Source organism: Saccostrea echinata, unplaced genomic scaffold (genome assembly GCF_033153115.1).
Source record: "Saccostrea echinata isolate AGI-Se365-2 ecotype Australia unplaced genomic scaffold, CSIRO_AGI_Sech_v1 ptg000009l, whole genome shotgun sequence".
Classification (NCBI taxonomy): Eukaryota; Metazoa; Mollusca; class Bivalvia; order Ostreida; family Ostreidae; genus Saccostrea; species Saccostrea echinata.
Window position 1 is genome coordinate 35,817,443 of NW_026889758.1, and position 12,193 is coordinate 35,829,635.

Consider the following 12,193-nt stretch of genomic DNA (forward strand, 5'->3'; position numbering starts at 1 on the left):
ACTTTCAATTTCACAGTCGAAACCCGATCAATCAGTGATGTGCTGGGGTCTACATTCAGTCACTGCATTTAGTTATTGTTAATGTTTATGTATTTGCTAAAATGGCAAAAATTCCCCAAAGTCGGAAAGACTTCTTAAAAGAGGCAGAGAAAAGTGGAAATGCAGATACAATTTCACAGTTGATGGGGTTGTATTTCGTTGTTGTTCTAGCCATTTCAACATCATGGGTTTTAGGGACTTTACAGATGGCATTTTACTGGACATTTCTTCTCTTTGGGGTAATTTTTGTTGTGTGGAGAACTAAATTAAGGCAGATATTGAGAAATAAGATATTTGCAGTGGAATGTCTTATTCACAGAAAAAGGGCATTGCGTCAAGATGAATCGAGTGAGTGGCTGAACTTCATTTTAAATAGATGGTAAGTCAGTTTCATTCTTTTGTCAAGTAGACGTGCTCTTTAACTAAATACTACAGGAGACAATTACTTCACTGTGCTATCAGTTTTATTTTGTTAATTTTTTCTTTTATAAGGATTAATTAATTGAGTGCTTATTAATTCCTTTTTAAAACAAACATTGCAATTAATGAAAATATATGCTCGAGATTGCAATTAATGAAAATATATGCTCGAGAAAAAGTGAAGTCTTAAAGAATAAAGTAGATCTTGCAATATTATTGATTAATTGAAATAATCTGAATTATTTTGCATAGTTTCAATATGAACATTTGACATATTAGTGCAGCTGCTTGTACAAAGAATTAAGAGGATTGCAAACATATCTTAATTTTATTTATTTTAACTCCCATCTACTCGGAAACATAGGTTAAACATGGTATAGTGGTCTAATTTATTCATACCGTAATATTTCACAATAATTTAGTATCTAACTGCTGATTAAATTTAAGTGTCATGTTCATTGCTTGTTTTAAAAACAAAATTTATTTTGAAATTTAATGAAATTTGTACAAATTTCTTAACAAGTAGCTTGCAATAAATATGCATTAACAATACATATGTTTGTTATTTTAAAATGCTTAAAGATAACCTCACTTCGTAATTTTAATAAATGGATTGTTAAGAGGCTTAAAGTATTACTTATAATCAGATTTATTACCTTTGAGACGGTGAAACTTGAAATTTTGCTATATAGTTTATAGCAAGAGACCAATGCAAAATGAACACATGCATTATTTAAATGCTTTGGATGAAAGACATGATGTCTTTGATAATCATGATGATTAGAGAATCCTACGGTTTAAAAATTCTTATCTACAAAATTCATAATCAAAAATTTATATGTTCAGATATTATATCTACACTGTTCCAGGTTTACTGATTTTATAAAAGGAAAAAAAAAAGAAAGATGGGGAAGTAGCAAATCTAACCTGACAAAATTAGGTCAAGCAGTATTAGAAGAAACTGTTTTTCCTTTTTATATTTTTTGACTTCATTTCATGATCAGTGAGTTATGCAAATATACATAAATCTGAAAAAGTCTTCAAATAAACAATTATTTATAGAATATTTGTCAATAAAATGACAATGTAGACCTACATATCTGTCAATTCTGCACAAAATATTGTACAAATTTATGTGCAAATTTGTATGTAGATATGGGAAAGACTTTTACAACTGTAAGTCAATGCAATCCAGAGAAATCATTGTATTATTTAAATATGCTAAAATGTCTGAATATAAAGAACATTTTTTTCCTGTCACTGACTTTAACATAGATTTATGACTATGAATTCATGCATTGAGTATTTCAGAAAATACAATAATTTGTTGACCTGAGTTATCTGTAATGTGATTCAGCATTTAATTCATCATATGATTCATTAACTTAATGAGTCTTTTTTTGTTTATTGTTAATTATAGGTGGGTTTTTGCATCCAGTAGTATCCAGGACATTGTAAAGAAACACATCAATGATCGCTTGGTGTCCATCAAGCCAGGATTCATTTGTAAGACTTCAGAGCCAGTACTATTTTTTATAACTAGGTTATAGTAATTTGTTCAGTAGATATAGGTAATTCGAAAGGTAGTGTATGATTGTTGAGGCATCAGCTTCATCCTTATAATTCATAAAAATAATTCATGGAGTGTGAATTTCTGCATGGATGCATTTACTGTAGCCAATAAACATATAAATAATTTCTAAACAGCTTCAAGAGATGAAGAATGCATTATACAGTTTCTGGCATTTTAAATACATTTTTGAATTATTCTACACATTGAAATAAAAATACCCTGCCTAAATATTAAAATGTCCTATTGATCAGTCACCCATAAGCATAAAATGTATGTATGGCCCTAGCCAGCCAGTGGCAAAAAACATCAATAAACAGATTCATATTATTTACCTGTGTTCGGTTGACAAAGTTTATTATTGATTTCAAGGTTTTCGAAAAAAGTATGCTTAATAGGTTATCATATTTTTGTATCAAATGTCAAATTATTTATCAGATTTCAATTGTTATTATTTTACTTCAATCAAATTTTAGAAGTAAAGGGTTTGAAAACTGGAATGAAAAATTAGAAGAATATTGTATGTAAGAATGTATAGTGCTATGTATAAAGTTGAGTAAACAAAACAAAACAAAAAATCCCAAAGAGGTAAGTAATTAGTTGGGAGGATTTGAGTCTAGATTGGTGTAATCCTACTCTAAGTAATTTATTTCTGTATCTATGCATACAGGCTTTTTACTTATGTAAGGACATTTTTTGTTGACAAATTTTTTTTTGAAAAGGGCAGTTAAAAAGAAATTATTTGCAGAGCTCTTAAGCTTTTCTTCTGACACGCAGTTGATATGTAGTATAGAGTAGAGCAGTTTAATAAATTTTGGTTTCCTTAAACAAGGTGAAAACATAGATAAGAGACTGCTATATTGGGTTATAAGTGAAGATTACAGAGTGATTTATTAGTGGTGACAGATAGATTTGGATATTTACGCATTATATCCAGAGCGATTGAAAACGTAATAAACTCTGGATATAATTGTCAAAATGTTGAATAAATGATCAAGTAGTAGATGTATTATATGACAATGATTAGGAATATTTATTTTATTGATTGCTTGTGGTTTTGAGATTTAGTATATACATAAAGAATTGATTCAGAAAAGTCAAGGTCATTCTATTGGTAATTGGTAAATAACAAACAGACCTGGTAAACAGTATTTTATTTTTTGCCAAAATAAGTGAGAGAGAGACAAGCATGGTACATTTCAGTATAATTATCAAAGCAGTCTGAGCTTATGCAAACCTCCTTAATAAATAAAGGGAAAAAAATCTATGTACATGATTTAAATTTCATTAATAAGACAGAATTACATTCAAATGTTCCATTTGTTTAAGAAATTCATGATTTACTAATTCTTTTGAATTAACAGCTCAATTACATCTATCTGCATTCACATTTGGGGAAACCACTCCTACAGTCCAACATATAAAGGCTTTCGAGCTGACCGATGGACCCCCCTTTGGTCGTCGACCCATTGCATGGAGTTCTATTTGGAGCCCACCCCCGGGGCTTGAGAACATGTCCTCCTATCAGGTAGTACTGGAGCTGGACCTACAATCCCATCTAGAGGATTTTCTTATGATGTTTGTGGCCAAAGTGGGCAGTGGGAGGTATGTAAGAAGGTCAAATACAATCAGAAGTATACTTGATGAATATATCATATATACCATAATGGGTAATTTTTGTGGCTTAAAATATTTGTGGTTTTAAAACTCTACAAAGCAACAAAGTTAATTTCTGTTATTGTAGATTTGTGATTTTGACATTACTGCAAAGTTACTGCAGAAATTATCTGTTTTACTGTATTTTTCGAAATCTTATGTTTTGGGGTTTTTTTTAACATGCAACAATAAGTTGCATGGTAAATGTGTTTAGTAATCTAGAGTAATTCTGAAAAGTATGCACTATTTAGTCATTCTATCTGTGGAACTTGTTCTTTAATAAAATGTCCCATTTCTGTTTGATTAATGAATAAATGGAGACTTTTTCAGGGCTGGACTGAACTTTGATGTTGCTGTGGAGGGGCTGTCAATAAATGGAAATCTACAGCTTATATGTAACATGTCTATGGACGTACCATTTCCTCATGTTTCGAAAGTCACTGCATCCTTCAGAGAAAAGTAAATACCATACAATCATTGTTTTCTTTAGGTCACTTCTAGTGTAAATCCCAATTAAAATGAAAAAAAATCATCCAGAATATCTAGTTTGAGAATCAGGATAATGCAGACATGAATATTCTCATATCTTGCAGGCCAGATGTCTGGTTTAATGTTAAGGTTTTGAAGTCATTACAAATTATGGAGGTTCCATTACTGAAATCCTGGATTCAGGCAAACATTGATGATGGGATTACTAAAGGTATGGTCTTTCTGAAAGGAATTTAGTGTCTAAAAATATCTTAAGTTTCATATACTTTTTATAAATCTTTAAGCATATAATTTTTGCATTATTTTGTGGTTTAATCAAGTGGTAAATTCTAATTCTGTATCCTCAATGTAGGAAATTAACTGAAGGAAAGATTAAATCAACAACATTGATTTAAGGAATAACTGTCTAATTTTTTGGTTTCATGATTTGATCAATCGATTGGCTTTCATGATAATTTGCATCACGCAAGCCAATCGATTAATCATCGTCATAAAACCAAAAAATCTGACAGTTATTCCTTATACCGGTATTTACATGCTCTTGATTCTCAAATTCACGTGCTACAAGCCCCGCTTCTATCTCTATTTCTCCCGCCCTGCACGTGATTTTTTTTTTTCACCACGCCTATCGATGAATCAGCAGATTTATGTAGAAATAAAGTTTTTTACTATTTGAAATTTTATCTCGGACAAAGACATTGGAAATGTAAATATAAAATTACAAATACATGTACAATGATTTGAAGTTGCAGAACTTATCTCTTATTTGATATAATAAAAACATTATCTATAGAATAAAAAATAGTTTTCTGTGTAAAATCTTTTAAAATTTTTTTGTAGCTTTGGTTGATCCTGGTAAAATTGATATTCCCATTGTGAAATATGCAGGGCCTTTAAGACAAAAAACACAACCAAATTCACAGTCCAAAAAGCTAGGTAAGGAGGAAAAAGGGAAGTTTACATATTTTCTAATTTTTAAAATACTCTTTATTTTAAATTTAATAAGGGTACATGTGATGCATGTATCAAGATAAAGTGTACATTATCCTTAATGTATATCGGAAGCCGTTATCTGACCTAAATTATGCATATTTAAATCAATATTACTTTTAGCTCATTATTCCATTAACTTTTTTCAGCACAAGGAGTTCTGACTATTTCACTTAAAGGAGATGCTTTTCAAAGTGAAGGCAAGTTTTTTAAATGTGTGTGATATATCTCAAATAATCAAAAAATAACTTAATGGAAAATAATTTCAGTATGTTTACATGGGCTAGTTTTATGACAATTTTTAACATCTAATGGAGAAGTTTAGGTGTAAGATGTAAATATGATCAATCGCAGGGTAAATTGTGCTTGAAATAATTTGTTTTTTTGAAAATGAATAGAGTTTGGAATTCTTGGTGAGTTCCCAAGAAATAATACTTTGCTAGATGCAAGTAGATAAATAGAAATGTGTAGCTAGAAAAGAAACTATATAATGTTTTCCATGCTGTACATTTGTATTGTTTCAAATATGGTACATTTTCTGTCCTTTACATACCGGTACATGTAGATCGAGTGCTGGATATACTGTTAAATATCTTTGGGGTAAATTTACAATCCTTTAAAAATTAAAGAAATTATTTAGCATATTATACTTGCATATATTTATATGTCAATGAGAGCTGATGAAAGCAGCTATATGAACAAGGAAGCATATAACAGAATAAAACAGGATAAAAACATTTTCTCATACATTTACTCCTACTGTGTGCTCATCTTACAACAAAACTTTTTTCACAACAGTGAATACTTTCATGAATTTGTTGTTAAAAGTGGGTTTACAAAATATTAAAGTGATATTTATGTACCTGTTGCCAGGTAAATAAAGCAGATTTATTTATACTTTGCAGATTTATTTTTTAGTGAATTATACATATAATCAGATCTTCAAAGCCAGTTTCAGTTGTAGTGTGTATTAAAAATAATTTTCCTACATGTACAAACTTTGCAAATTTGGACATTCATAAAAACATGAAAAATCTCTTACCATCAGATTATTTGCTTGGCTTATATATATATATATTATTTGGATTCATTACATTTGTAGCTACTAAATCAGTTTTTGAATACAAAGTTTCAAGTTTTTACTTTTATCATCAGTGAAAGCAACTTCATTTGAACTTTATTTTCCAGCATTCATATAATATGTGTTTATATATACCGTAAAACATATTTTTAGTGAAATGCTAGTGGTGAAAAATTTTGATATGTTATCAACATAACTCTTCATATCCGTAAAGTTCACATTATGCTTTAAAACTGCAGGGAATGAAAATGACTTCACTCTAGGTATGAGTTAATGTAGTTACCCTTCAACGTGCATAGATAAAATAGCAATATACATGTATATGTTCAACGTGTATAAGTATTTTACCTTAAAAAAATTATGAACACAGACAAGATACATGTATGTTCAGTATGAGTTTTAAACCTACATGTATGTTTCCTTTAAAAAAATAGCAGGATCTGTGTTGAATTTATGTTCATAAACAAGCATTAAATACATATATGTCTCATATATGAATATTTTAGAATATGTTTGACTTGTGAAATCTGAAATATGTTCAACATATGAAAACAAATGTTGAAATATATGGTAGGCATACTACTAAGAAATCATGTTTTTAATTAGCATATATTGGACATAACATATTTCTTTCTTTTTGTATGGTTAACATGCATCATCACAAACCATAGGTTTTTGTGTCCATATTATTTCCACAAATTAGGCTTGTTGAAATGAAATGGACCAAAAAACTAATGACATGGGTTAACATTTGTTGCATTTTTCCTGTCTAGCCATACATCAATTTACCCTTACAAATGCATTCCTCTAAATTTAAAGTCAACTATTCCTTTCTCTTTAAACTTGCTGTAAACTAATTAAAATTCATGAATCAGTGAAATGCAAACTTCACAATGGTAAACTGAGGAAAAAATAAAAAAAAAATATATATATATTTTAAAATAAGTGTGGAAAGAATGTAAATATAAGTGGTAAATGATTACTGTAGACCACCTAATTTTTGCGACACCTTATTTTCGCGAGATACATATTTGGTATTTATAAGCGAATTCTGGTTATTGGTGTATGTAATCTATACTTCTCAAAATATACGAGAAAATGAAATTTTTGTGACCTTACAATGTAGTGTAATTACGCGAAAATAAAGTTCTCACGAATAAAAAGTGATTTACAGTATTATGGCTATTATGTCCTAAATTAACCAGGTTTGCTTATGAATTATTGTTATGTGTGTTACTAAATATGAAGTATGCACAGCTTGTGTGATATCTGATGCAATGAAATGCAAAAATAATAGATCAATACTCGAATATATCTTGTCATTCATTCTCTTCAGACTGCTGTGGACCATTAACCCAATGTTTCTTTCTTTAAAATTGATTTAACATTGCAGACAAGAGTGCGGTCCTGTACACAATGTTGAGAATTGGAGACCTGAAGAGACAGACAGCTGATCACCTGTGTACAGATGACTGGACAGACACCAGCTCTTTCTTTGTCTACAATATCAGTAAAGACTCTGTGAGTCAACAGATCTCCTATAGATACTGGTTTATTATTAACTGCACAACTATAAATCATGGGTTAACAAATTTATTTAAGTGAAATTCAAGTAAAATAAACTCCAAAGCTGGATATTAATGAAATCATTAAAAAAAAAATTGTACTTATGTTACTCTTGTTGCAATGGAAAGATCATCATTTCAATGTCCTTCATTGTTGAAGCACTTTTTTCAAAGTTTGGAGATATGTTTTTTATTTTGTGTGTTTTTTTTTTTTTTGCAGTTGGTGGTAAAGAACAAGTGCCGTCGACTGCTATCTAATGTGACGTTGGACAGACATGACCTGGAGTTGTCATCATTCCCTCTAGAAGTCAAACCAGTGTAAGCAATCATCTGAATTATCGCTGTGTATTTCAAGAAGTGTAAACAGATTTAATTTAACTCAAAGTTTATTTTTATTGCTTTTATGGTATGATGAAACAGTGAAGTTAATTTTTTAGTAATAATATTTAACTTAGATAAAACTTGTACTGTGTAAAGCTTTATTTTTATTGTATGTTTAATTTTGCTGTTCTTGTAGAAAGAAGAATCAATGAAAAATTACGTAGTAGTCAGATCATCTTCAAAAATTGAAAAAAGTAAAATGAATAGAAAATAAGAATTTCCAATGAAGCAAAAACATTCTTTTTTTTATATAAATATAACACATGAGAACTTCATAAGTAGGTGAACAGATATGGATAGAAATTGGGGCAACAGTTATTTTGTTCAGAAAAAAATGATCATAAGCAAAATTAAAGCTTTTAAAAAGATTGCTGATCTCTCAGGACCAATGTCTTTAATTCATATATTACAAAATGATTGGATTTTTTTTTGGATAAAAACATATAAAATTCAGGTCCCATGTCACAGTTAGATCTCGAACAAAAAAGACTCATCACTATAGTCAGTGGCTTTAAGTGCCAAGTACAGGTCTAAATTCTCAGCTTTCCACCAGCAGTTGATCGCTCCCAACATAAATGAAATATTCTCAAAGGCTTGCAAAGCAAACAAACAAAAAAATTTAACAATGATTTAGTATTTCTACACTTAGAGTTGGTCACTTACTGATTACGTTCCCCCTTACAGAGCTACAACCACCCTGGAGAATAAGAATGGGAGTAAGCTGGAGGTAAAGATGAGGTACACTGAGCTCCCCCCGATCTGTCTGGATCCAGGAGTGGACACAGATCCAGTTGATAATCCAGAAGGTAATGTGATCAGGGAGTGGTTATAAAAAAAAAGTCAAGATAATGGATAACTGTTAATTCACCAGTATACAATTGCCTAGAATGTCGTTATTGAACATTTCCACTACTTTTCAAATATTGATCTATTTTACTGCAATCTTTGGTGATACTAAAAATTTCATTTAAATGTATAATAAATGAGAAATCATACAATGTAGCTTAGTTTTTGTGTAAGATAACTTTTTTCCTGAAAACAGTGGCTGGTGTGATGTACATCTGTGTACACAGTGCTACCAAAGTAATGGCCTCAGATTATGGAGGGTTTTCTGATCCCTACTGTGTGGTCTTCTCAGATAGGAGGAGGGTAAGAGTTTTCTCTTCTTAGTAACTGGTAAGTGTACTCTGTGAAAGACATTTTCACAGATGGAAAACGGATGTTTGACATAAAATCACTGTAGGAAAGCCGATGACCGTAATATAGTTTACGGTCATCAAAACATGTCGGCTGAGATGATCGGTTGAAAATTTTCAACGGCGATTATAAACATTATTCAATAAAACTGAATAATTTAAGGTATTGGTTAAACGAACATCGATGTTATCTCCACACCAGTAGATGTTGTTTACCCAAACAAAAGAAAATGAAATGATAAAAGGCCTTCGAAATTTTGCAGTATGATGACCGTAACAAACACATTCCAACGAGAAGATGATGACCGTAAAACAGTTATATAGATGACCGTAATCTTTGTACAAAATTCATGTTAGATGTTTTATATCTTATTTAACATCAATTCTACATGTTCTATAAGTATTATTTAGAGAACGAGATGGGTTCTGTATCGTAGATACAAATTTTGGGGTGGACGAGTGCGTAGCACGAGTCTCCACCCCCAAATTTGTATCTACGATACAGAACCTGTCGAGTTCTCTAAATGATTTGTGACACGATCAATCAAAGAAAAATAGCTCCGCCCACTTTATAACTGTGCAGCATCCAAACTTCCGTCAGAGTTCTGTAGATGAGGCCTCGATGGGGAGTATACATCCGCAGTATATATATTTCCACGGAAAACGTAAGATTCGGTCAGATCAGTTTTGACAATTAAATGGGGTAGTTGAATCGAGTGATAGTCAGTCTTAATGGATAAGGTGGAGGATTTAACAGTAGTTGTTGTGGTTTGTTGTACATGGAGATTGATCATAATATATTTCAGGGATCTTAAAATCCCGGTTTAACTAGATTTACAAAAACAGGATATACAGAAAACTCTTCGATGAACTTTGATGCCACAGATTTTTATTTTCTAATTGAATTGCGACATTAAAAACGTAGTGAAAGAGACGTGCGGTTGTCGTCAGCGATAAGGATTTAAGATGAAATTTTTAATTGAACGAGTTTGCACAAGGAGAGTGGTATTTTCCATTATTGTGAATTTTCCTTTCAATCGAAATTACGTGTAGATTCTGTGTGGAATATGTTTTTAAAAGTGATTGAGAATTTTTGACATTTTTCATTCCCAGGGAAATATTTCTCCAAAATTTATGATAGAAAAACTTCAGCGTTTACAAACTTGTACGTGCTTTTTAATAAATTGAATCAGATTTATTTTTAGACCGTGCTGTATTTTAGATACAGAATAGTTGGCTAATAGAATACGGTATACAGTGCTAATACAGAACGGAAAGTAGCTCCACCCACCATACACCCGTTCTGTATTGCTAATACAGAAGAGTAAACTTCAAAGAAAAACACCACTGTCGTGTCACAACACCCCTGTAAACAACTCTGATGTGATCGGCAACACTTGAAGAAAATATCGTAAAGAATAAGTTAAAGCAGTTTTGTATGTGCTGGAGTATAACCAACTGTAAATAATGCTAGAAAAGATTTAATTCGGGCAAATATCACCCAGATTAAATTTGTAAAATAATTTCTGTGCAAATGTTACGGATCAAATCGACAATGCTCCAAACATCGAATTTTCATGCTTTGAGATAGTTTAGATTATTATCATCTATCAACATTGAAGGTCATTCTTAGAGGTATGAACTAAACATTTTAAAATTAAAACTGTATACATTAGCATCAAAACAACTTTTAATTGGAAACTTTGACAACTGCGAGGCGATCGTCAACGACATGTATCGTTTATTAAGCGATCGTATAACTGGGAAATAGCGTGAAAAAAAAAACAAATCAGAGTAAATTCTGTTTAGGAAGTGTTATTTCGATGTATAATATATTATTAAATTCAAACAAGGCAGTCGGTCATTGTGATATATCGTTTTTAACCATTAAAATTGACCTACATAAATATCAGAAATTAAACTTAACTATGTTAATCAAGGAGATACTAAGGAAAACAAACTGGAGGGCTCGCAAAGTTTTACCTCAAAGTTATAGCAGTTATAATATCTCATATAATATATTTCAACAGAATAGAATTTATTTGCAGGCACACAGTATTGTTTTTTTTAAAAAAAAAGGGGGGGGGGTAAAATGTAAAATTACCTTAGAAAGTTTGACAAGCAAAATAAGTTATATTTAGAGTACGAGTTTCTTACTGTATCAGAGATACAGGGCGGGGCTTAAGGCGAGAGCGATAGCTCGAGCCGGGCCCCGCCCTGTATCTCCGATACAGTAGGAAACGAGTATTCTAAATGACTTGTGACATGACCTTTCTTATGACCTCGCTAATTTACATGTGTATTTGGGTATATATCTCTCAACTAATCAGATGATTTTGCAGAAAGTCGATTTAGTACCCCATTTTTAGCAATCGCAACTGAAATGTCGAGTGAGGTGGATGTGCAGGTATCTATCAATTGATTTAATTATAATTAGGAGATGCATTATATAATGTGTTTTCCCAAAATTTAATTTATATTTGATTGCGTAGGTTTTTTCCTTTCTATTTCGCTCTTGCTCACTTTTTTTTAAAATCTAAGCTACAAATTTAGTGCAAAACATTTTGGTACATAAGAATCATAAATGGGAATGTATTTGAAGCAAAAATGTTTCGGGGAGGTTGTATTCTGAGAGAAATGTCCGACAATGTCATCGACCGGTCATCATACATGTGTATACAAAATTCTTGGCTCCAAATTGAAATAAACAGATGTAAGAAAGGGGACATATTACCTTCATGTTTGAAACAAAATGTAGAGGCACCAAAGGCAGATCCAGCACTCACTCGCGCGCGTCGGTATCCCC

The 12,193-nt window shown here is 31.2% G+C and overlaps 1 protein-coding gene across 4 annotated transcripts in view; it reads left to right on the top strand.

Annotated features, from left to right (window-relative positions):
- Positions 1–65: 65 nt before the first annotated feature.
- The window catches only part of LOC133182305 (uncharacterized), a 31,972-nt gene continuing 19,844 nt past the window's right edge, over positions 66–12,193 (top strand). For all 4 annotated transcript variants that reach the window (XM_061317090.1, XM_061317092.1, XM_061317093.1 and 1 more), the window contains exons 1-11: positions 66–418; positions 1,880–1,965; positions 3,394–3,634; positions 4,016–4,144; positions 4,279–4,385; positions 5,015–5,110; positions 5,314–5,364; positions 7,639–7,766; positions 8,031–8,128; positions 8,876–8,997; positions 9,234–9,340. In XM_061317090.1, coding sequence (XP_061173074.1) covers positions 102–418; positions 1,880–1,965; positions 3,394–3,634; positions 4,016–4,144; positions 4,279–4,385; positions 5,015–5,110; positions 5,314–5,364; positions 7,639–7,766; positions 8,031–8,128; positions 8,876–8,997; positions 9,234–9,340 — 1,482 coding nt within the window. In that variant the 5' untranslated portion in view covers positions 66–101. The remainder of the gene's footprint in view (positions 419–1,879; positions 1,966–3,393; positions 3,635–4,015; positions 4,145–4,278; positions 4,386–5,014; positions 5,111–5,313; positions 5,365–7,638; positions 7,767–8,030; positions 8,129–8,875; positions 8,998–9,233; positions 9,341–12,193) is intronic.